Source organism: Dipodomys spectabilis, unplaced genomic scaffold (assembly GCF_019054845.1).
Source record: "Dipodomys spectabilis isolate Male_0828 unplaced genomic scaffold, ASM1905484v1 ptg000095l, whole genome shotgun sequence".
In the NCBI taxonomy this organism is placed as follows: Eukaryota; Metazoa; Chordata; class Mammalia; order Rodentia; family Heteromyidae; genus Dipodomys; species Dipodomys spectabilis.
In genome coordinates this window covers 22,166,035-22,192,464 of record NW_024870772.1, presented here as the reverse complement: position 1 = coordinate 22,192,464, position 26,430 = coordinate 22,166,035, and the positions used below count along the sequence as shown (strand labels likewise).

Sequence of the window (26,430 nt, the reverse complement as noted above, 5' to 3'; positions counted from 1 at the left end):
TCTCCTCCCCACAGAATGGGGAGGGGGGGGGGGAGGGAAGATTTAAAACAGGAGGAGGAAGAAGAAGAGTAAAAGCAATTGAGCTTAAAAAGTTAAGGCATGGGCTGGGAATGTTGCTTAGCATGCATGAAGCCCTGGGTTGGCTACCTCATTACCATATAAACAGAAAAGGCCAGAAGTGGCACTGTGGCTCAAGTGTTAGAGTGCTAGCAAAAGAAGCTCAAGGACAGCACCCAGGCCCTGAATTCAAGCCCCAGGACTGGTAACAAGAAAACAAAAAAAAGTTAAGGCTTCTTCAGGGCTTAATTCCTCATGGGAGAAATAAAATTTCCTCTTATTTTTTTTTAAAGAATAGAGCAAAAAACATTTGAAGGTTTTTGTGCCTTCAGAAATATGTGACTAATTATTTCAAATTCCCCACTCAACAAATATTTATTGGGCAGCTGCTACCTGGCAAGTATTATGCTATCCATTTTAAGGATTTAAAAATTCAGTCAAGTATGACTCTGTCCTCAAGTAGCAAATAATATGAAGGAAGTACAAGGCAGAGTCAATAAGAGCCCCAAATCCTAACAATAATAGAAAGGCCACACAGAAACAAAATCATGCTCAAGTATAGCACACCCAACTGGATCTTGCTCCAGGCCGTAGAGGAAAAGGCCAAAGGAACACTGTGGGAACTACTGTGACCATCTGCAGGCCAAAGTGAACCATAGGGCCATCTTTACACACTCAAGCTAGCAGGATATCCACTTTGAGATGAGGAAGGAAAGTTTACTAGTAACAGAGGATGTAATTCTTTCTTCTAAAATTTCTGTCTAAAACAGGACCCCTACTACTATATAATGTCACAGGTTGTACAAACAAATACACGAGGTACTTCTATCTGTCCATAAGTATGTATTTCTAGTTTGTTTTTGGATAACATATGGTTCCCACCATAGTCTCATTGAATTTAATGCTAAATATAACAACCTGAGTCTAAGAAGTAAAAACAAACTCGGTAATCTGCAGTTATTTTAAACACTGCTCTCATCATTCAAAACATCATATTGAAACTAGCAGGGAGGTAATCTGTATATTAATCCAGTGCAATAGTATCTACCAGTGAAATAGTATCTACCACAAATCAGTAAGCACCACATTTAAAACCCCTTGTGTAATCAGAGCTAGAGGCGTGGCTCAGAGGTAGAGCGCCTACCTACAAGTGGAGGCACATGAATACAAACAAACTCTAGCACCACTGAATGGAAAGGAAAAAGAGTAAGAGAGGGAGGGAAGGAAAAAGAGAAAAGGAAGGGGGTAGGGAAGCCTGCAGGCAGGGAGGAAGGGAAGAAGGAAGAAAGGGAGAAAGGGAGGTAGACAGAGAGGGAAGGGACTGGAGGTAGACAGGAGGTATACAGGAGGGAAGGAAGGTCAATGAAGTTTTGGGGAAAACAGCACCCATCAAGATACTGCCACGATGTGACTTAACAGTATGATATAGACCATAGACAACAAGGATTCAGAAGGTATAAAGGAATCTGGCGATCACCTAATCCAACCATCTCACTTAGATTGCTGAGCACAAGTAAGAAATGACTTTGTCACCCTCATACATCTCTAGACATGACCATGGAAATATGTTAATCTTATAAGTGATGGATACTTTTAGGCCCATCTCACAAAGGCCCACTTATAAGCAGCCTCCATTTTCTTCCTCTTCTGACTTAATATCATGGACATGGAAACGTTGGAATTCCTGAGTTAAAGGTGGCTGCCACCACATGGTAAGTAGAGCTTGGGTCCTTGAGTCAGTGCTTTAGACTAACTGTCACAAACTCCCACTTCACTTATTTATATTAAGTCACGGAGATTCGAGAAAGGTATGTGTGACATCAACTATAATCATTCTAGTACTATATCCACCATCTCAATATTTCCTTTCAAAGAATGGATTTCAAGAATCTTCTATAAATCTTCAGCATGTGAATAGTTCTACTACTGCTATGATAAGTAGCACTGGCTTGTGGGACCACTGACAGATTACTTCAACTCTCTAAGTCCTGTTTTTCCTCCTATAATAGAGATGGATAGAATATCATTTGGAGTTATGAATTTGAAAGGGGATCACCTTCCCAGATGACTCGGCCCTGGTTCAGGTCAGATGTGCAATCAACAGATACTATTATTGCCGCCATGTTTCAACGTCCTCTGAAACCTAGCCCTGACACTGAAAAGCAAGCCCTCTACATTTTCCACTCAGACCTTTAGCTGGGGTAAGATGATGACATGTATCCTCCTTAACCATCTGCTCTTCTTCCAGGATGTTCGACATTGGCACATTGAGGCTAATGGTGTCTTCATCAGAGGGCTAAAACATACAGGAGACACAGGAGAAGTTTTACCAACGGAGACAAAAAGACACTGTGTAATGAAACAGTATTTTGTGATTTTCACAAACATCATTCTGAGTAAGACACACCAAACACAAAAAATAATTCTACTTATAACATTCAAAACCAGAAAAAAAACTGATCCCAGAGGTTTGAAGTGAGGATAACCTCTCTACTTGGGAGATGGCACATGGCTGAGGCTTTCAGGCATCCTGGTAAAGCCGTACCCTGAATTGTTAAGTTGGTAATATGAGTGTGCATTCACACAGCTGGGGCTGAGAAGGTGGCTCAGTGGTGGAGTGCTTGCCTCGCATGCATGAGGCCATGGGTTCGATTCCTCAGCACCACATAAGCAGAAAAAGTCTGAAGTGGTGCTATGGCTCAAGTGGTAGAGTGCTAGTCTGCAGCTGAAGAGCTGAGGGACAGTGCCCAGGGCCAGAGTTCAGCTCCCACGACCGAAAAAAAAAAAATTCACACAGCTAACATTTTATTGTATGTGTGTCTTTATGTGCACATTTTTGAGTTGAAATGTCAACACTTATCTACCTTTGTCCAACACAAGAACCACAGGCAGGACACTAAAAAGGACTGTGTAGTATCTAATATAACAAAGGAATAACTGTAAATACAGTATCTTATGAGCCTTAAATCTAGCCAATTATCTTACCAATAATGTGCTCTGAGACCTGAAAAGAAAGCAAATTGACCAAATACTACATAAAGGTTTTACATGATAAACCACAAAAAGCAAGGAGGGCATGTCAACGACAATAACTTATTATTCAGAGTTCATATAGTGTGGGATATAAGCTTTTGTTTACCTTTCTGATCAATGTTTTTATAAAGTGCTCAACAATTGTAGTAGTTACCTAAGGAACAGATGTTCTATGTACTCTTCAGAACTAAGTTTCCAAGCAGTAGAGGGGATTAGCCCTCTTAAAGGGTTTCCCCACCCATTCTAGCTGATGTTTACCAAGCACATCTATAATTCTAGCACAAGTGAAACTGGAAGTCTCGTTTACTTCCTTTGCCTCCATTTCTGTTCTGTTCTCCAGGGACAAGCTTTCTGAGTCAAAGGGAGCAGGACTTCCACAGAGCACACTTCATGTGAGTATCGTTTACTCCTAAATTTTTGATGCTAAGTTCTTCAGTTTGTCCTGGTTTAAATTTGGGATAGGGGCATAGATTGTGTCCAAAAATGGCTGAAAGCAAATGTGCAATTCACTCATCAAAGAAACATTCATAGTCACCCCATATGTTCTTATTTAATTATCTTGAGAAACATGTTTTTAATTCTTTTTGTGACAAATGCTAAATCAACCAGACAATCACAACAGCTAAAGAATAGGGTACAGGTGCGATCCCTGAACCCCACAATAACATGCAAGGGAAGTGGGGGTGGCCTTAGATTGTAACATGTTTGCCACAGTAAAAATAGAACACTACACAGAGCCCTTATAATTTTTTAAAAAATCTATTTCTTATAAGCATTCTTAGGAAAGCAGATCATAGAGGCAAAATTGTTTCATAAAAGAGCCAAAGAGAGGATTCATGCATTCTGCTGAATGTAATTATTTCTATGTCCTTCCTTCCTAGCTATGTCCCAGTTTTAAATTTTTATACAATTCCAAAGATGTGTGTTTAATTAAAAGGGAAAGAATAAATCCTTTTAAAATGATACTAGCATCCTACTTACACTAAATAAGAAGGAAAGGATAATGAAGTTCTTTGTGTAATGTTTTATTAATGAACTTAATTAGTCTTAGACAAGAGATAAAGAAGGGCCTGTTTTAATTTAATAGAAAATAAGCTTAGTGTGAGTAGTTTCCCCCAACAATGGTCCATTTGAGGGACCTTATGAGTTTTAATAAAGCCAAAGGGGTTGAAATAAAATACAACTTAGCTAACTGTGTTTAGTTTCCCCACCCCCCACCAGGGAACCACAATAAACCATTAATGTGGCTTCATGTGGGGTCATTTTCTTTATTGACACTGGCTTCCTCTTTCCTCCTACTAATTCCTTTTCCTTTAGCAATGTTCTGTATTAGAAAAAAAAATGTTAAGGAATCTAATTGTCTTAATATGCTTATTTCTTCAGTATTTTTGTGGAAATGAAACCAGACAGCTTAGCTAGATAGAATTCAAAAATCTGAGGAGAAACAAAAAAGGGATATTTTTCTGGATTCACATATAATAAAAACATCCATTTTGTAGAGAAATTAATTAATATATTAATTACAATCCCAAGGAGTCTTATAATGGTCGAGATTCAATAATCTCTAAAACACAGTAAGTTGTCTCAGAATGAAAGAGTATCTATTCCTCCCAGTTCACAGGGTCACCAAGCCCAATCAAATGATTTACCATGACTTAACAGACTAAATGTAAGACAATAAACATAGTCTGAGTCCTCTTAGCCTACCAATAATCAAATTTTTATCTAATTATCTGAAGAGCATCAAAGAACAAACCATTTCAGGAAAACCAATACCGGTACAAGAACTAATGCTAGTTAAAAATATTTCAGGGAAGGTGGCTCAGTGGTAGAGTGCTTGCCTCACATGCATGAGGCCCTGGGTTCGATTCCTCAGCACCACATAAGCAGAAAAAGCCAGAAGTGGAGCTGTGGCTCCAGTGGTAGAGTGCTAGCTTTGAGCTGAAGAGCTGAGGGACAGCACCCAGGCCCAGAGTTCAGGCCCCATGACCGGCAAAAAAAAAAAAAAAAGAATAAAAATATTTCAGGCCAGCAAACTGCTAAAAATGCAATGTACACAGGATTTCTTAACATTTTGCTTATTTATCACAACTTTTCCCCTATGTTATCATTACTTATACACAAGTATAGTAATACAAGTATTTAGTGTATACTTGTACTAAGTCACTTTGTAATATGTATTCAGCATTTAAAAATATTTCAGCTGGACATTTGGGCTCACATCTCTAATTCTAGCCAATTGGGAGGGAGGGAGAGAAAGAGATGAGTTGGAGGTCTGAGGCTGGCGTAAGACAAAAGCACAGGACCCTTCCTAAAAAACCATACTAGAACAAAAAGGATTAGAGCATATTTCAAGAGGTAGAGTATTTGTTTAGTATGTGGGAAGTCCTGCGTTCAATTCATACCAAAAAAAAAAATTACACATTATGTGGAGTAGAAAAGAGAGATGATAGGAAGTTTACTCTTGAGCTCTTGAGGTATTTCCAAGACACTGAAGATTCAGAACAAACTAACCAAGGCTAGTAATCCAATATAAAAGACCTGACGTTGATTTACCTCAGTGGCAGATAATCGCTTATCTCCATTATCGCTTCCCACTCCGGAATCTGAATCCTTCTTGCTGAAATAGATGTCATGAGTATTGAATTCATTCGAAATAAATTAAAACTACAAAGTCCAAACCAAGATCTAGCAATCAATATTTTTAAAATGACTTTTCTGCATACAATTTTTATTATTACAAATTGGCGGTTGGGTGCCAATGGCTCATTCATGTAATCCTAGGCTTCTCAGGAGACTGAGGATCACAGTTTGAAGTCAGCCTGAGCAGGCAAGTCCATGAGTTCTTATCTCCAATTAAATACCAAAAACCTAGAAGTAGAACTAAGACTCCAGTAGTAGAGTGCTAACCTTAAGTAAAAAAGCTAAAGAACAGAGCCTGGGCCCTGAGTTCAAGCCCAGCTCTGGCACACACACAAAAATGCTCTCTGTGCATACTGGAAAGTAATAGCTATTAAATTTCAAATGTGCCAGGCATCGGTGGCTCACACCTGTAATCCTAGCAACTCAGGAAGCTGAGATCTGAGGATAGTGGTTCAAAGCCAGCCCAGGCAGGAAACTCTGTGAGACTCTGATCTCCAATAAGCCACTCAGAAAATCAGAAGTGGTGCTGTGGCTCAAGTGGTAGAGCGCTTGCCTTGAGCTGAAGAGCTGAGGGACAGCTCCCAGGCCCAGAGTTCAGGCCCCACAACCAACATCCCCCCCCCCCCCCACCCCGCCAAAAAAAAATTCAAACATAGTATAGTTATTCAAATTAATAAAAGCAATTACTAATTTAAAATTTAATAATGGTTCAACTGTTTGATGTAGCTGTTCTCATTGACAAGTGAAAAAATAGCAATTTTTTAAAATAATTATCCAGAAACACATAGGAAGGACTGTTGACTGATCAGGAGAGGGCAGATGAGATTTGCAAGATGTAAAGCTTTCTCACCAGCATCCATTCTTATTTATTCCAGCAGTCTCTTAACCTTGAGGTAGATTAAGTGGAGCAAAGTTTATTGTTGTTGTTTTGGAGGTTTTTTGTTTTGTTTTATTTTGAAGCAAAGTTTTAAAGCTAAGTTACCTGAGCAGATTGGCTCTGACCACACTGTGACCAGGGCTTTGACTACAGGAAGATGTCCACTCACCTGTCTTCTATGTGCTGGTGCGAATGTGGTCTCTCCATAGCATGGAGATAAAGCGAGTCCGTTGTCTTTATCTGGCATGCTTGTATGCTCAGATACTTAAATATGTGTACTTTGCCCTTTGTGCAAATCTACGGAGAAGTCAATAATATATATATTCATTTTTCAATGACAAAAATGTTAAGTTCAAGATACCTGATGAGCTGTTATAATTTGCATGATTTCATGTTAAGTAACACCCTAACAGCACACATTGCACTTGACCTCTCCAGAATATATCGAAATTGTGAGGACTGTTTCCACCAAATTCTACTTTGAATAGAAAATTATATTCAAGTAATTAAACAGCAAAATTGTAACAGAAACCTATTTAAGTATAAATAGCTAATAAGTGCAAGAGTTAAATAACTGGACTGTAACATCCCACTAGCAAATGGTGATCCAAGCACAATTATTTTCAAGCTCATAAGAGAGCAATGGAAAGGTTAAAAATTAATTTAGAGCAAGGTGCTAGTGGCTCAATGACTGAAATCCTTAGCTACTCAGGAGGCTAACTAAGATCTGAAGGATCTTAGTTCTAAGCTAATTTAGGCAGAGAAGTCTGCACAATTCCATCTCCAAAATAATCAAAGCCTTGATTTCAAACACTAGTACTAGCAAAAGCATAGGAAAAAAAAGAGAGGAAGAGAAAAGAAAGAAGAGGAGAGAGAGGAGAACTGAGGGAGGGAAGGAGAGAGGGAGAGAGGGAGGGAGAAAAGGAGAGAGAGAAAGGAGGAAAGGGAAGGAAGGGAAGGGAAGGAGAGGTAAGGGAAGGGAAGGAGGAGGGGAGGGGAGGGAAGGGAAGGATTTTTCAACATTAAGAATAGAATAATTTTGCTTGTAAGAAAATGGATGGCACAAATGATTATCAAATTAAGCAAAATAAGCCAGACTTAGGAGGATAAATATTGTACACTGTCCCTCCGCTGAAGAATTTAAATGACATAGGAAGGACCATTGTAGGGTAAACTGCAGAAAGGAAGGGGGCAGGGAGAATGACAGAGGAAAGTGGGTGGGACAGAAGTACACTATATGAACGCATGTAACTATTACAATGAAACCTTGTACTTACAGAATTAGCAGACACTAATACACAAATAAAAAGATAAACAACCACCACCACACAACCCCAGCTCGGTGGAGCTGCTTCCTTGTCTGCCATTGTGAGCAGCTCCTTGGGACAGTGGCTCTGATGCGCCCCCTACCTGTGCTGGAGGAGACTGCAAGGGGTTGTTCTCTAGCAGTAGCACTTGAAGCTGCTTCATCTCTCTGAAACAGATGGGAATCACCAGCACTTTGTTGCAGGAGAAGTCAAACTTTACCAAGGGAAGGTCTACTAGTTCTAAAAGATAAACAAAGAAAGGAAGAAATCTCAGCAAGCAAGACAATCAAATGGCTGAATATTCCAAAACTGACTTTCTGCTCACAGAGGAAAATCATTTAGCATTATCAAAAGTGATAGATGGTATGAGTAATATTTCACTGAACAGGGAAAGCTTTCACTGTGAGCTCAGTAATTGGGTTCTAGTTGTGAAAAGGGCTGGCAACAATTGGCATTTACAGTATCCACTCTTTAAAACACCATTTTTGTTTTTTTTTTAAAGTAAGTATCATAAGCAGGTCATGGAGAAAATGTTTTGTTTTTCCACTTCCAGCTATTTGTATGGAGTACTTGCTAGCACATGAGTAGCAGGCTAATTATAGAATAAATTTATCTATTCAATGTATCTTGGTATGCACAGTCTTAGAAACAGTTACGGTAAAGATGTACAAGATCTTTTTTAAATACATGTTATCTAATTTAGGATTTTCCAATAGGCCCTATAATTCTGATTTCATGAGGCTTTATTGCTTTTAAAGTCTTACTTAGCTTTAACAAGATGAAGCATTATATTTAGCTTAAAATCTCCACCCAGTGGCACAGAAAACACTCAGTAATTTCAAGCATTTAAACCGACAGTTGGCAGCTGCTAGAAACAAAGTCAAATATATTCCATAGAGCAAAGAGAGGCTGAGCCATGCCACAATCTACAGTGACGCTGGCAGATCCCTGCAATCTCTGGAGGCTACAAAGTCGTCACTTCAAAACAGGGCCCCATACTGTTGTTACAGGAGCTCTTAGGGCTAAACTATGGCACTTTCAAATACTCCAGAAAGGAAGGAACCTGAGTAAAAATGCACATTGGGTCTCCGCTCTCCCTTATACATGCCTGATGGCTTTCATTTTATTTTGCTATACCTCAAATTCCACCAGCCAAAAAAAAAAAAAAAATCTTCCTAGTAATCAATTCGGCTGCCTCTCAGCATTCACAGCACCCTGGGAGTGTGCAGGACTTCCCCTGTTTCATACCTTAGTTTTTAACAGATCAAGGAGCCTGCAATTTTAGAAGGAGGCTGAAGAACGCCCCACTTCCAAGCCTGAAACGTCAGTTACCTGACAGGTGGGCTCTGGAGGAAAATCTCAAGATGGTTATTTCTAAAAAAAAGCACAGGTTCCTGGTCTAAGCCAAGGAATGCAAATTTTCAAATTGTCCTAAGTAGATAAAAGCCAGCTGTCCTCCTCCCTGGAGAAACAGGGATAGGCCTCAGGCCACACTCTTCATGGTGGGACGTGTGAGGGCAAAACGAATGAGAAAGGAAAGTCCTTTTTTGCTGTCATAGTTTCTAGAAAAGCTAAGAAGCAGGAGTCTGAAATAAGTGGGATGCCATCCTGCTGTAAGCCCTAGTGCTAGGGCTAGGTTGGCAAATCAGAGCCCAATTTCAAAAGCCTCTCCACTGTCTGCAATGCTTCATCACTTAAATACAGACTCATCCAGGAGTATAAAGAGTAGATTCATGGTAATACATATGGGGAGTTAACTCACAGGCCAAAAGAAAAGAGGAGGGGGAATCATTTTCTAACGACTATTTCTTTTTGGCTCCAATTCTGGAGCCACAAGTTTAGGAAAATGAGAATTATGCAAATTCACGGTAATCAAATAGAGGAGAAAATGATCATTTCTCTAAGGCCCAGAAGAGATCAAAAGAAATAGCAGGAAAGTGAGGAAGAAAGAGATGGCAAAGAAGAAAGAGGAGGAGGAGAGAAAGAGAAGCAGCAAGGTAAGTTAGGAGGAGGAAGAGAAGCTTAAAAAAAAGCAGGAAGAAAAAGAGGAAGAATAGGAGCAAAGAAGGGAGAGGGAGAAAGAAGGAAGTAGAGAACGAAGAAGAACAGAAAGAATGGGGAGGGGAAGAGACAGGAGGAAGGGGGAGGAGAGGGAAGAGGGGCAGAGGAAGGGGAGAAGGGGGAAGGAGGGGGAGGAGGGGCAGAGGAGGGGGAGGAGGGGCAGAGGAGGGGGAGAAGGGGGAGGAGGGGGGAGGGGGAGGGAAGGAAGGGGGAAGGAGGGGGAGGAGGATAACCTTACTTTTCTTTCTACTCAATGAATTTCTACCTGAGTCCTCTATTCATTCTGGTCTTATCAACACCAAAATATGATCCCCATATTGTAGTAGTTGTCAACAGACACCAAAGATGATCTAGGAAATCAGGCCACAAATTTCCCTTTTTGCCCCCCGCCTCAAGCTGGAAGCCTATGACCAGGGTACTTAAGGGATTAGATGTGCAGTGCCTGAGAACTCTTTAGTCAATAGAACTTTCAAGAATGAAGCCAAAAGGACCCTGATATTCAGAAACCATTTTTTTTACAAAAGCTTTTCCAAGAAAACTCAAATTTGAGGTCTGAGAATATTTTAAAATATCAAAACTACAAAAAATACAGTTATGGAGAACAGAGCAATTTGTAACTGATCTGTTTGAGAAAGGTATGCTTTTAAGGTAAGAGACAAAACAAAAATCCCTAGATTGTGCAGGTGAGTATATTTTCCACACATTTCCAAACAGTGACTATAAAATGATGTCCCTGATTTTTCCTTTAGGGAATAGGAGTTCAATTATTGTGACACTTTCACAGTGATTATTATAACAACAGGACTTGAATTTAAACTCTCCTTTAATGCTTGAAAGGTCTCTGGGGTATAAGTTTATCCTTTGTGTTTGCTTTTAGCTAAGATAAACAGTTTCAAATGAAAAATATTTATTCACATGGACAAAATGAAAAGTCAATATGCTTAGATTAGTCTATCTCAAGTAATAAAGCAATAAAGTCCTATGTGGAGATAGTTTCTAAGGCAGTTTCTTCAGAATTCAAGTCAGCATGAGAAGGATGAACTTTGTGGGTAAATGCTCAGCCTTCCCATTCATCATAGAAGTTGCATTTTACAAAGTTCTCTCCACAGTTCTATTAGCATCGCTTCCTTACCTTGAGTTATGGACGATTTTAAGCCAAAGGTCAAGCTGTGACTCATGTTTATAATCCTAGCTACTCTGGAGGCTGAGATCTAAGATCTGCCAGGTCCAAACCCAGACCAGGCAGGAAAGTCCATAAGACTCTTATCTCCACCAAACTACTCAAAAAAGCTGGAAGTGGTGCTGTGGTTCACTCAAGTCGTAGAGTGCTAACCTTGAAAAGGAAGTCAGAGACAGAGCCTAGGCCCAGAGTTCAAGCCCTAGGGCCACCCCCACACCCCCCCCCCAAAAAGAAGGCCAAAGATCAAGATGCAGAAGCAGACAATAAAAACAGAACAATTCAGCCGGGTGCTGATGGCTCATGCCATAATTAACTAGCTACTCAGGAGGCTGAGATCTGAGAATCATGGCTCAAAGCAGGAAAAGTCCATGAAACTCTTATCTCCAATTAAAATTAACCATCAGAAAACCAGAAGCAGAGTTGTAGATCAAAGTGATAGCACTTGCTATGAACAGAAAAGAGCACACAGTTAGCACCCAGGTCCTCAGTTCAATCCCCACAACAGAAAAAAAAAAAAAAGAAAAAGAAAGAAAGAAAGAAAGAAAGAAAGAAAGAAAGAAAGAAAGAAAGAAAGAAAGAAAGAAAGAAAGAAAGAAAGAAGGAAGGAAAGAAAGAAAAAAAGAAAGAAGGAAAGAAAGAAAGAAAGAAAGAAAGAAAGAAAGAAAGAAAGAAAGAAAGAAAGAAAGAAAGAAAGAAAGAAAGAAAGAAAAGAAAAATCAGAAAATCAGGCAGGCCTCAATGTGCAGTAGCAATGTCACCTTAACCCAGTACTGACCACTTCAAAACACATGCTTTGCCTTTTACAAGTATGTGTTTGAAATCTGGCATGTCTAGAAGTCCATAAACACAAACAATGAGGATCAAGATGATTTTTGAAAAAGCAGTATGTTGAGAGACTTTAATAGGGTTCTGCTGCTGATCAACTCATTCCTGACCCATACCCGAGCCCAAATACCAACTTCAGACCCACTACCTCTGACAGGGTTGTTCTCCAACTCTAAATGGGACAAATTTTCTAAACAGATGTATCTTTTGATGAGAAGACATACTGCACAGAGCTGACAGCCAGGGTCTGTCCAAGTGTGTCACTGGAACTGTTAGTTTCTTTCATTCAGAACATCACATACTGATACAAAAAGAATTTTTGTTGTCAGTGCTATGGGCTGGCTGTTTTCCCTTCACCCAGATTTAAATGTGGACATCCTGACCCAAAGATATCAGAATGTGGCTGTATCTGGAGATAGGCCTAAGAAGTAATTAAATTGAAATGAGATCATTAGGGTGGGCTCTGATCCAATCCTTGGTGTCAGAAGGGATTAGGACACAGGAGAGCACAGAAGTGGGTGGGGAGAAGCCAAGGAGAAAAGCCAAGGAAGGAACAACCCAGTCAACAACCACAATATACACACACAACCACATAACCACACAACCACACAACCACACAACCACATACACATTCTCTCTCTCTCTCTCTCTCTCTCTCTCTCTCTCTCTCTCTCTCTCTCTCTCCCTCTCTCTCTGCAACAAAAGTCTCTTGTTTCTTCAACATCCCCTTCTTTCTCACCTGGTGGTAATACTTTAAGGTAATTTCTTCGGACATTCAGCTCCCGGAGAGATTTCAGTTGACCTATCTGCTGAGGCAACGCTGTGATCTCGTTGCAACTAACATCCTGTAGCAAAGACAGAAACTATCAGTGTGCTGTTCTCTTTATGTGAGTTCTCCTCAAGGAACTTCAACATGTGGACAATTAACTATCACACACATCACACATTTTGTGTGCAGGGCTCAAACTCAAGTGTCTGTAGCTCTCACTTGGCTTTTTCACTCAAGGCTGGTGCTCCACCCCTCGGAGCATACCTTCACTTCTGGCTTTTTGATAGCCAATTGGAGCTAAGTTCTCTTGAACTACACTAATACAGCTGGCTTCAAATCATGATTCTAGGATCTCAGGCTTCTGAGTAGCTTCAGACGTGAGCCACCAGGTGGCTGGTTACATTACTCTTTTATACTGACTGGACTTCTGGGTCCCTAACCAGTAAGTCTCAGAAAAGGAGAAAAAGAAAGTTCAATCTACACATCTCCATTGAGGAAAGAAAAAAAAAAAAAAAACCAACATCAGTACTTTCACCACTATCATTTTTCCTGTGCTTGGATTTTATTTAATTCTCTCAAGAAACCCAGGAGGCAGCATTACTAGCTTACTATTTACAGATGAGAAAAATGAGGCTCAGCGGTACTAGTTTAATATTTACAGATGAGAAAAATGAGGCTCAGTGGCCCAAGGCCACTAAGTGAGGAATCAGCAGCCACTATACTCATTACCTTACTCATGTAACTGTAACCCCTCTGTACAGCATCTTTACAATAAAATATTTTTTAAAAATTTGGAAGGGAGGGTACAACATATCCTAGTTTTTAGGAGTAGTTATGCATTGTTTGGACGCACTATTTTATTTTTTTTAAGTTTTTATTGTAAAGGTGATGGCAAGAGGGGTTAGAGTTACACAAATCAGGTAATAAGTACATTTCTTTTTGAACAGTATCACCCCCCTCCCTCATTTTCTCCCAGTTTTTTCACTATGTATTTTAAATGAAGCTCTTACAACATGGCTGGAAATCTTGTATCTGATTACCTTCCCTTCCACTGTGGAAGCAAGGTAAGGTCTTGAAGAGACTGTACACTTTGCTTTAAAAGGATAATACCCTATAAATCCTTGATTGGAACCAGCTCCTGACATAGGAAATAAAGTCCTCGACATTTATAATCCTTATTATCTCCTTAATCCCACTCTTGCCCTTGGCACTGGTCCCTGCCTCCTCTTCTCCTTCGTCTAGCCCTGCATTATCTCTCAGTTGGAGACCGTATAGTCCCCTACAGGCTTCCATTCAGTCTCCCCATAAGTCCATCCTTCACAGAGCTGCCAGAGTGTGAATCTCATTGTGCTGTTCATCACCAGTAAGGTCCAACATCTAGATAAGGTCTGCTAATCTCTCCAGGACCATTTCCCTGGATGTCTTCCCCTTGCCACGTGACTGCTACTTATTCTCAGTATGGGCCATTTATTTGTTCAGGCTCCTTCCCTGCCTGGTGCCAGTCCCTGACACTATCTTGTGGCTCTACCTACTCATCTTTTATGACTGAATCCAAGTGTCCTCTTTGAAGCCTCTCACAAGGTTTCCCCATGTTTCAACACCTAAGGGATGGACCACTTTTCCCTCTGGGGTTCTAATCATCAGCTTTTACTGTAATTTTCTTAGTTACATGGTCATTTTCCCCTTTAATCCTCTGATAGAGCACTAGCCTTGAGCAAAAGAACTCAGGGACAGGGTCCAGGCCCAGAGTCCAAGCTTCAAGACCAAAAAAACGAAAACCCAAACAAACAAAAAACTCTAGTAGCACTTCTTACAGGGTCAAAAATGTTTAGGGAGCCGGGCGCTGGTGGCTCACGCCTGTAATCCTAGCTACTCAGGAGGCTGAGATCTGAGGATCACGGTTCAAAGCCAGCCCGGGCAGGAAAGACCGTGAGACTCCTATCTCCAATAAAACCACCAGAAAACCGGAAGTGGCGCTGTAGCTCAAGTGGTAGAGCGCTCACCTTGAGCAGAAGAGCTGAGGGACAGCGCCCAGGCCCAGAGTTCAAGCCCCACGACCGACAAAAAAAAAAAAAAAAAAATGTTTAGGGAAATCAATACAGAATTAGTACGTGGCCTGTGATCACTCAAGGAAGCTAACCCACCAATCCATCCAGTGGAAGTTATGTCTTTGTCTTTACTAAGTCACATAAGCCAGGGGTCCTTGGGAAGCAGAGATCAAGGGAACTGAAGATCAAGGCGATCAAGGCTGACAGCTAACCTGGGCAAAATGTTAGTGAGACTCTATTTCTACCAACAAACAAACTGGACGTGGTGGTAATACATACACTCATACACAGAAGGCTGTAGGTAGCATGATCACTGGCCCAAAGTAATAGAAAAACCAAGATACTCTATCTGAAAAACAAACTAAAAATAAAAGGACTAGGAATATGGCTTTAAAGTGGTAGAACATTTGCCTAACAAGTTAGAGGCCTTGAGTTCAGTCCTTAGTACCACAAATAAGGAATAGGGAGAGAGAAACAAAAGATAACCTACATATTTAGGTAGTATGCTCACAGGATGAAATCTGAGATGACACTCAGCTTTCTGCCATTTTTTAACATGAACTACATGCATCTTTCTCTTCTTGGCCATCCCTAGTTATCCATGAAATCAAGGCACATTGCTTCCCTAAATCTAAGTTCAATTTCTTCTAACAGATATGTCTAATGCAATGGCCTATTCAAAGCAAATCAATTCTACAAGCTATATTGAAATACTGGTAGAGAAAGTAGTCAACATACTTGCAACCAATCTCACATAATGATAAAAACAAAACTTTCCATCTATAGAACAATGTGCAGACAAACAGAATCAGAGTCCAACTGTCCATTCATATTTGGAAGGGTATTTGATGAGGGTCAGGTTATGTTAATAGTTCCCTGCACTGTACCACTTATTCCCTGGTCTCATCAAGTGTTAGAGGTAGCTGCTCAGGCCATCTGAGACTCTTCACCTCTCTTCAGTCAGCATGGCAGACAACAGCGCAAAACTCCAATCCCCCCAAGTCACTGAGCCTTGCCAACTCTTAAAAGAGGTTATGAATTTCATCACAAAGATAAAACCCATGGGTAATTATTCTTAATTAGCTGAAGGGAGAGGAAGAAATTAGAGATAATAGTCTATGTGTTTGGGGATATTTTGGTTTTACAAATGGATGCCTATTTTTTCTGGAGTGACCTCATTCTCTAGAACATAACTGTCCAAATTTAGCCTTAGGTATAGATTTGTTTTAGCCACTGAGAGATAATATTTAGGAAAACAAAGTTTAAAATAAAAAGCACTAGTATCTTCCATTTCTGTAATTAGTGAGAATTTATCAGGCTGTAAATTCTCAATGCAATTATTTATTAGACAGCTGAATTAGCTCCTTCTACTCTCAGTCCTAAGCCATTTTTTAGAAAATAATTATTCCAAACTTCAGTGAAATCATATCACCAAAGATTTAATGTTACACTATTACAAAACAAAAAAACATCTATTAGGAATATCCACTGGTTTGTTATTGGTTGATACAGATGTGAATCTAAGTATGACAATATACTCAAGCTTAAGTTTTTATGGACCAGCTAGTCCAACTCTGGCATTAAGAGAAAAAACAAAATAGGAATTATAATTGTGACTTAAACTCTACTTATATTAGTTTAATCATTTTAATTTTTTCAATCAAGCAACTAAAAGAAAAACCTGGGAAAATAAATATCTCTCCTCATAATAATAAAAGAAAATTTTCGGCCCGGCGCTGGTGGCTCAAGCCTGTAATCCTAACTACTCAGGAGACTGAGATCTGAGGATCTCGGTTCAAAGCCAGCCCGGGCAGGAAAGACCGTGAGACTCCTATCTCCAATAAACCACAAGAAAACCAGAAGTGACCCTGTAGCTCAAGTGGTAGAGCACTCGCTGGCCTTGAGCTGAAGAGCTGAGTGACAGCGCCCAGGCCCAGAGTTCAAGACCCACGACCAACCAAAAAAAAAAAAAGAAAGAAAGAAATTTTTTTAAGTGCTACATGTATACTGAAGATTAGTATGCTTTTGTTACTAAGTGATAGCTGCTGAAGTACCTTCAGAATGCAAACAAAGATTCAAACTATCAGAACAGAATTCAGGGATTACTAAACTAGGTAATGCTGATTTTCTAAAAAAAAAGCTAGAAATATTTTAAGAACTAATGTCCAACATAACACTATGTCCAACTGGTTAAAGGAGAGGCCCAATGAGACCAGGCCACTGTGGAACTGTAGGTGGTCTGCTGTGACAATAGGATTTTCACAATCTTGGTGTAGTGATACTCTGAGCTTGTGTTGACTTCACTGATGGAAATGCACATACTCTGACAGGAAACACAAACTGCTAAACACTTTCCTCCCATCATGTAACCTCACCTTTCGGAGAAATGCCTTTTGCATAACTCACTGTGCAACCTGAGGTTAGTATCTTAACCTCCCGGTGCCTACATTAAAAAAATAAAAATAAAAAGGGAGCATTAAGCAATTCTAATTTGCTTCCAACATTAGGAAAATCTATTTACACCACCAGAAATAAGAAAAAGACTTGTTGATAGTAATGTCAACTTAGATTTCTTAGCCAAAAAATAAAATAAAATAAAATAACTCTGTGCCTATGGTCAGAACACAAAACAAGCAAAAACAGTGAACTTGGTAAGCTCATCTAAACTTGAACTCTTTTCAAGCAATCTCTGGTGTGATAAACTGTCTTTTCTTCTCAACGTAAACACTTGCTCCACCCTCTGGCTCTTCCTAAAGGCAGAAATGGAAGCCACAGAGGGACCTTGAGCAAACCCTGGGTTTCCAATTGTCACAAAAAAAAACAAAAAAAAAAACAAAAAAAAAAAAAAACAGAGAGGTTAGGGGCATCACTGGAAACCACAAACGGACAAAGAATTACTTACAGCAGACATGTACAGGGAAGACCCCACTGTAGGTACCTCTGAGACTGGAATGCAATCCATAACAGTAATAAGGGGGTTTTCCTGAGGCAGCTCAATCCACCATATGTCAACAGTTAGTGCTTGCATTAACTCCCCACACACCAAATATTTCAGGAAATGCATCTTCTCATCAGTTTTGACTTGAGGCAGGCCAGGTGGCATGCTGCTTAGAGAGGTGGGATTACACTGGTGCTCTTGGAACTGGGAGACACTGTGTGAGTTGGGCTAAGCGGGGAGGGGAGGGCCAAGAACTGAGAAAAAGTGAACAGAAGTCAGACCGCAGATGCGGCCTGCCACCAGGCTCACAGAAGCAGTGAAGACACTCCTAGATCTTTGGCCAGTACCCCATACCAGGTTCTGCATGTTCACTTAGTGAGTTTGTCTTTCCAGCTCTGGTTTACCTATAATGTGACATTTATACAGCACCTCTTACCAAACAGACCTTATAGTTCAATATAATCTCACAGTAAAAGAACTATGTTTTCCAGAAAGTTCAGAGGACTTTATAGAGTAAAGGGAGGTTTAGTTGGCACAAGATAAGGTCCAAGACCCCTTCCTGACCTGCATCCACAGTAAGAAAACTTGTGGACACACATGCCCACTTGTATAAAACCTGTGTTTATTCAGGTTCAGCAGTGCATGCATGGCCTGCCACAACCTTAGTGGGAAAAGCTGCAAGGTGAACCAAGAAACTCCAGAGGAAAATGGTGGGCTGTGTCCCTAAAGTGCTTACAGCCTGAACTCTAATCACACAAACCTGATCTGGACTCCAGCTCTATCATGTAGGCTCCACAGCTAATTGGATAAGATGACAAGAAACAATACAAGCCATGTTCTACCAGTCTGCTTGGTGCACATGGATGCTCAGTAAATGTTAACCAATTCTCCCTTTCCCTTCCAGAAAACGCAAGCTGACGGACAAGACAGTCTATCAAACAACATGCACACCACCACAGGTGTGAGGCAGAAGGAGTTATAGGTGTCAATTAGAGTGGGACATGAAGTTAGAAAGTTCTAGATTATTCCCATTAGAAATAACCCAGACTGAAGACGGGTGGCTAACATCTGTAATCCTAGCTTATACAGAAGACTGAAATGTGATTATCTCAGTTCAGAGCCAGGCTAGACAGAAAAGCCCATTAAAACTCTTATTCCCAATTAGCAGCAAAAAACTGGTAGTAGAGGTGTGGCTCAAGTGGTAGGGTGCCAACTTTGAGTAAAAAGTCCAGCAAGAGTGCAGGCCCAGAGTTCAAGCAAAAATTTAAAAATAAAAATCACCTGAGAACCAGGTCCAGAGAACTAAGGTTCCGTAAATTCCCCTACTCCTACAGCAAGTTAGAAACATAACCCAACCACTCATGTTGATTCATAAAAATGACATCCCATAGGTGATGATCAGCAGCTTCTGGGTGACATTTCCATTCTCCCTGCATGTTCTCAAATGGCTGGCCATGTCAATGGTAGAACTGGGACCAGTTTCTGTCTTAAGGATCTTGGGTAACTGTGACATAGCTTAAAAGATAAAACAATGTTTTGCAATTCCACTCCCTTTCAAAGACAAGGATGATCCCTGCTTCCTGATGATGTTCTGGCTTAATTTTTCAAGTGGATAGTAATTCTGCAGATGTCCATCCACACTGGGAAGAAGAGAGTTCCTTATGACACCATTTGGGATACATGAAGCCTGATGTGAAAAAGTGATATTCTTTCCAAAACAGTAAACAATGTTTACAGCCTAGCAGGCTAAGCAATTTTTGTCAGGATGGAAGCCATAAGAGACTGCAGGATTCTGAATGCTTGGGAAGCTTCCAATCTTTTCTTTTTTTATATATTGGTACCATGCAACTACAAAGCCAAACACTCCCACTGCCACTCCAGAATTAAACTCTCCAGAGAATTTTCTTTTTCCAACCGATAGCTAAAAGTAATCTGACATGGTTACCTATAATCATACTACTATTGTAAGCAAAATGTCATCAAAGATAAACAAGAGTTGATGGAAAATAATCTTTTTTTAGTTTATGACCTTAACCAAGGCCAGTCATATCACTTCCTGGTTGTTAAATAATGCCATGTTATGAAATATATGCGTTTTACAAGAGCGCACTTATTCAGACGGGCGGAAGGGAGCAGAGAAAATTCACAGGCTAAGGAACTAATCTGTCAGGAGTGTGACCAACAGCTCATGTGGATCCTGAATACCGGAAATCCAGATAGTCCCAAAAGAGGTGCACTGTCAATGTAAAAAAAAAACCAAAAAAACAAAAAACAACTGCTATATTTCAAAGACTTAACCTGAAAAAAAAGAATTCAAACTGTCCCTAAGGGGGGGGGGGGTGTGTGTGTGTGTGTGTGTGTGTGTGTGTGTGTGTGTGTGTGTGTGTGTGTGTGTGTGTGTGTGTGTGTGTGTGTGTGTGTGTGTGTGTGTGTGTGTGTGTGTGTGTGTGTGTGTGTGTGTGTGTGTGTGTGTGTGTGTGTGTGTGCGTGCGCGTACTCTGGCCCTGGGGCTTGAACTAAAGTCCTACTGCTCTCATTAGGTTTTTTTTTCCTTATAACTGGTGTTCTAGCTCTTAAACCACATTTCCATTTCTAGATTTGTGCTAGTTAACTGGAGGTAAGAGTTTCTCAGATTTGTTGCCTAGTTTGGCTTTGAACCTTCTTAGATCTCAGCCTCCTGAGTAGCTAGGATTATAAGCTCAGGCATCCTAGGACCGGAAACAATGTTGCCAAAAATCTTTACTTTCCTCTTACCTAATTCTTTTTTTTTTTTTGGTCAGTTGTGGTGCCTGAACTCGGCCTGGGCGCTGTCCCTCAGCTCTTCAGCTCAAGGCTAGCATTCTACCACTTGAGCCACTGTATCACTTCCGGCCTTTTCTGCATATGTGGTGCTGAGGAATCAAGCCCAGGGCCTCATGCATGCAGGGCAAGCATTCTACCACTGAGCCACCTTCCCAGCAGCTTTCTTCTTTCTATCCTCTAACTTAACTAGACATCTTTGTAAAATGTGGCCTGCCAACTTATTTAGAGATCTTTTCTCCAGTTGTAGCCATATTCTTCATGAACTTATAAGCAATCTGCAAAATTTATCACTGTATAATGTGATAACCCATAAACCTCAGGAACTGTAAATCCTGTAAACTTCAGGAACTGCAAACCTCAGGAAGCTTCAGGAACCTTATCACAGCCAAGCCACAGCTACTGGGTCATATCCCCTCCCCCCTCCAATGTCTTCTTCATATGCTGCCCTCAAACAACTTAGGCTCTGCTACCAAGTGAACATGATTTGGTCAAGTATTGGAAGCATACTAATCATTTGATGGTATTAAGAGGGAGTGGTGTCTTTAAAAGGAAGAGCCTAATGGAAGATGGTTAGATCACCGGGGGGTATGACTCTCAGAAGGGATTAACATAGTTCTCAAGGGACTTAAGAAATTTCCCATGAATATGGGTTGTTATGGTTGCCTCTTCCTTTTTGCTTTTTGGCTTCCTGACTTCCCATGTGATCTCTCCTTCTCACATTTGATCCGAGGAGGGTGCGATAGCTATGGTACGATGTATGATTCAGCCTTCTTCAGTGGGCCTCCCTCAAAGGCCTCACAAATAAAGCCACCTGATCATGGACTTTCTGCCTCCAAAACTAAAAGCTAAATAAACTTTCTTTTTCCTTTATCAAGTTCCCAGCCTCAGATAGTTTGTCATTGTAATGGGAAACAGACTAGTGCAAATTCCTCCTTCGATTATAGCCAAAAAGTCTTTCCGGTACTCTGGCAAGTTAAGATCAGTTCATGAACAAAAAGAGCATCTTAGAAATCAGCAACATACCAACTCCATTAACTGTTTGAGCTGACCTATCTCTTCTGGCAGTGATCCAAGCTTGTTGTTACTTGCGATTAAGACTTTCAGAGGCAGACCACACAGGCAGGCAGGCAGGGCAGACAGCTGATTTCGACTGCAAAGACAATACAATAAGAACACATATAAACAGAAAGGCCACTGCACACTGTATGCTAGAGAACTCTTAACACAAAAGGAAAACAAAGTGATCAGAGAAGATATTTACAAATACAAGCCCGATACATTTTATGTGTCTACAATAACACAAATTACAAGTGCATAAGAAAACAAAATTAAAAACAAAATAACAAGGCAGGGGACAAAAACAGGATAATGAACACCAAAAAAAGTTAGATAGCAGGAATAAAATCTAGTGTCCTATAGCAATCCTTTACAACTTATTAACTAAGTATTTCAAAGTAGCTCTTAAAGAGTTCAAAGGTTTCCAACACAAAAACATCATAAATATTGACAATGGGGGAGATACTAAGGACCCTTATTTGCTCATAACACTTTGCATACAAATGTCAAATTATTACCCTGCAGACCAAATCTCTGGACAATTACTATGTACCCGTTATAAACAAACAGATGGGCAGTTCTGACTGAAACAACTTTTCCCAGCACAAGGAAAAATATGAATCTCTCCGCAGAAGCTGAGCCCTTGGACCAGCCAGGAAAGCAGACAACATGCCTTCTCAACCAAGGGCAACGTAAAGCTGCTGTTGCTACAGTTTAAATCTTAATTATCCCTAAATATGTACGTCTTTTGGTCTTGGTCCTTAGCTGGTGCCACTAAGTGAGCGATGGCCAGTGAGACATTGGCCCCAGGGGCTGCAGCTGTGGCTCAAATGGTAGAGTGTCTGGCATGGCAAGTGAGAGGCCTTGAGTCGAAACCTTGGTACTGGAGAGAGGGTGGGGGATGGGAGAGCCTAGAGGAGAGTAGGAGAGGAAGGTGGCTAAGCAGATTAGCAGATGTGGAACTGGGAGAGTCATTTATCTCAGCACTGGATGTGATGAAAAGAAAGATCTGCTAATTCTGATGCGCAGGTATCTGAAATTACATAAACTTGCTGTCCCTGGACTCCTTCCAGCATCAGTACTAACTTCATAAAATAAAATGAAGGCATGTGAAATAATTCAGGCCCACTTTGATGGAAATAGATGGGTTGGTGTGTGTGTGTGTGTGTGTGTGTGTGTGTGTGTGTGTGTGTGTGTTGGTGTGTATGTGTGTGTGTGTGTGTGTGTGTGTCCCATTACTGGGACTTGAAATCAGGACTTTACACTCTTGTTTGGCATTTTTCACTCAAGGCTCTCTACCACGTGAACCTATGAACTCCCCTATGAACTTTTTGCTGGTTAGCTGGGGATAAAGAGTCTCCTCGACTTTTCTGCCTGGGCTGGCTTCAAACTACAATCCTCAGATCTCATCCAGAGTAGCTAGATTACCAGCATGAACTACCACGGACAGGTGCCTTGCTGGAAGGGCTGCTTTTTACATTACAAGCTGCTGACAACAGAGCTCACTTCCTTCTGTCCCAAACACTCCTTATTTACTCTGAGTTAATTATCTGTGGATGAAATCATTCTCCAATGCCAAGAATTTAGTCCTAGTGCAAACATAACATGGAGGCAGATCCCCCGTCTCTCCTACTTCATCCATCTGCCCTTCAACTTCTCCTCCACAGAGCTGGTCACAGGATGTTCTTCTGTTACTTGCAATTTCCCCAGCAGAAAAGGGAAACACACACGTATTATCTGCCTCCCAGCAGATAATTGACATAGGAGAGGAGAAACTGTTCCCTCCTATCCTGAACCATGTGACCACATCAGCTGCCTCAGCTTTCTGAAACCATTCATCTGGCAGCAATTCTCAAGTAAATAAGCACCTCAGGCTCGATTCACTCTCCTGACCCATGGGTTTCCTGACCCATGGGTCTCCTGCAGGCCTCTCTGCTATAAACAGACCCTTTCAAGAACAAAATACTTAAAAAATGAGGCCATCTCATGTCTGATGATAGTAGCCAACGGTTACCTTTAAATCTAGTCTGTGAGCTACATCTAAAGGCAAAATCTATTTGCTTTTACTCTTACTTACTCTTTACAGAAGAGTAAATTTGTAGGGAAGATGGGCTGCTCACTTAGAAGTATAAAGTACAGGTGTAGAGGTGGTGGCTTGAAATTTCTTGTACTTGCCAGGGAAGAGTCTGCCCATGTACTCCTGCCACCTTTCCTGCCCTGTGCAGGGAGAGAACAGGGGCCAGGAAGGAAGAGGAGAGGGAGGAAGAACCTGGTTTTCATCAAATGCACATCTATCATTTCCATCTTCCTTGACTGAATGAGTCCTTGCTGTCAGTTTCACCATCTCAAGACAAAATAAGAGCCCCCTCTAGCCTGAGGAGAGCCTTTGTTTCTTTGACTTAACCTTCATAGCTTTTTGCAAATACATATATATAGAGAGAGTTATATATATGTGTATATATATAGTTATATATATGTATATATAACTATCTATATGGTTTTATATATATATATATATATATAGTTTTTATACTAAACTTCTGAAAATTTAGTGTGCATATGTGTGTGTGTGTGTCCCCTTGGCTTCAATCACCATAATCTCTCACTTACTCCTAAACTAAGGGCTTTACAAGTCGTTTCTTACCCCTTCAATTTTAATGTATTTTAAATATTTTGACTAGGGAACTTTTCTTCTGAAATGCAATGTTAGTATATGAAATTGTTTATTATTGGTTTATGAAAAGGTTATTGTCTTTAAAATATGTAAAGGCAGAGACACATTATATTCTGTGTGTGATTTTATGAACTCCGCAAAACACATTCTTTCAATTCTAGAATATGTTCCTTCATTTTTAGTGTCAAAACTTACAGAAATTTTTTTTTTAATTGCTCAGAGATTCACTTATCCATTTGGCTGTTTGGGGCTGCAGACAGATCATTCATGCTGGAATCAGAAGACCTGGGTTCAAATCCAATCTCCGTAAAAATAAAATCAAGCCTATAACTTTAGTTAAACGTTTTGTTCAATATGAAGCGCAGGCAGCAAGACGTACCTACTATATGATTATGGGTATGACAGTTCTTAGCCAACACTGAATCCACACTTATGGATTAAGTTATCCAGGCCAAACCAGAAAGAGGACAAAAAAGAGCATGTGTGTGCTTAGCTTGATTTTATATATTAATTTTATTTATTGTCTTCCATAATTGCTAAAATGTCAACTATTCAAAATGTGGTTTTGTGTTTTACTTGCTGAAAACCTATAACAATTAAAAAATAAATATGATTCAAGTTAAGCTATACAACAAGCCAAGAACCTATTGCTAATCTAGAGAACCACAAATGGACATACATGTAATTGTGTGAATGTGGCTTTCTCTGCTGTCTTTCTTAATTCTGGAATCTTACCTTCTCCCTGGGAAAACATTCTGCAGGCAACACCTGGTAGTTTTCATATGCCATGAACAATATGCATAGTAGAACTATTTCCTTTTTCCTGATTATTCCATCCTGAAAAGTCTGCCATGGCTCACCCTTGCTTCTCATGAGAACTAAGTACTTCCCCTCATCCCCAGTCACCCTTCATCCACCATTAGTATGTATCTAGACAATTAACACAAATATTAAAAGACTTGCTTTGAGCTACCAGGTGATATTTTGGCTCCCTTTAATTGTATGCCATTAAGCTAAAAAAAAACTACCTTTATGCACATCCTATAACAAAATTGTATGCTATGCTGTCAAGCTAAAATCAAATAACTATCTTTATGCACATCTAAAAATATTCTACATACATTTTTTAAGACTGAGATTGTATGCATCTAAGTATTGTTGTCTTTTTAAACTAAGGGTTGGAACCTAGAGCCACTTGCATGCTAAGCATGTGCGGTAGCTATTCTCTCAGCCTCATGATGGAAATTTAATCAAGATACTATATATGTCATGAATCTGGTAGCACAAGTTTAAACCTAACATTGAAAGCAGTTACAATTAACTATCAGTTACAGTTAGCTATCATCTGAAAACTCATCATATCTAGATCCATAATTGTCATTTTAATTGAATTTCTAACTAGATTCTTGGAAAAAAGATATCAACCAGCTTTAATCTCCACACATGCAAAAGCAATATTTTTGTTTGTTTATTGTTTATGTATGTGTGCCTGTACTAAGGACTTGAACTCAGGACCAGGGTACTACCCCTTAGCTTTCTCACTCAAGGCTAGCTCTCTACCACTTGAGCCACAGCTCCACTTGCAGCTTTTTTTGGTGGTTAACTGGAGGATTGAAGTCTCGTGGATTTTCCTGCCCAGACTGGCTTGGAACCACAATCCTCAGATCTCATCCTCTTGAGTACCAAGGATTACACATAGCATACACACAGCCACTACACCTGGTTAAAAACCATGTTTTGAGCAAGTAAAGAACTTAGTTTGAAAGAACTGTTCGATGAACTACAATCGCTAAAGTGAGCTTCTAAAGCATCCTGGAACTTGGGACAGTTTTACATTCCCGTTGTGCATGCTCTCACTATATTTGGGTACTGCATCCAAACTAGCTTCCCACAGCAGCAGCCCATCTGTCTCCTGTTGAGTATAAATACTCTTATTTTCTCCACCCCCTACTTGTCAGCAAACACGGTTACCCACATCTGTAGTTAGGTTTCACAGAACAGTTATTGATAACTAGCTCCATCTCACTCTTTTCCTTTCTTCTAAGAATTCTTGAATTCCAAAGGCTCAGGGCTGATACTGGCCTATTACTTGAAATTTCTTCCATTTCAAAGGGGAACGGAATATATAAAACCGAGGGGGATGTTCAAAGAGAATGTAAT

The 26,430-nt window shown here is 40.2% G+C and overlaps 1 protein-coding gene across 1 annotated transcript in view; it reads right to left on the bottom strand.

The window, feature by feature from the left end:
* Nucleotides 1–26,430, bottom strand: part of Lrch1 (leucine rich repeats and calponin homology domain containing 1) — a 167,925-nt gene that overhangs the window by 51,095 nt on the left and 90,400 nt on the right. The window contains exons 3-8 of the mRNA XM_042685436.1: nucleotides 21,564–21,690; nucleotides 12,723–12,828; nucleotides 8,021–8,157; nucleotides 6,780–6,907; nucleotides 5,647–5,710; nucleotides 2,248–2,353 (exon numbers count right to left, since the gene is read on the bottom strand). Coding sequence (XP_042541370.1) covers nucleotides 2,248–2,353; nucleotides 5,647–5,710; nucleotides 6,780–6,907; nucleotides 8,021–8,157; nucleotides 12,723–12,828; nucleotides 21,564–21,690 — 668 coding nt within the window. The remainder of the gene's footprint in view (nucleotides 1–2,247; nucleotides 2,354–5,646; nucleotides 5,711–6,779; nucleotides 6,908–8,020; nucleotides 8,158–12,722; nucleotides 12,829–21,563; nucleotides 21,691–26,430) is intronic.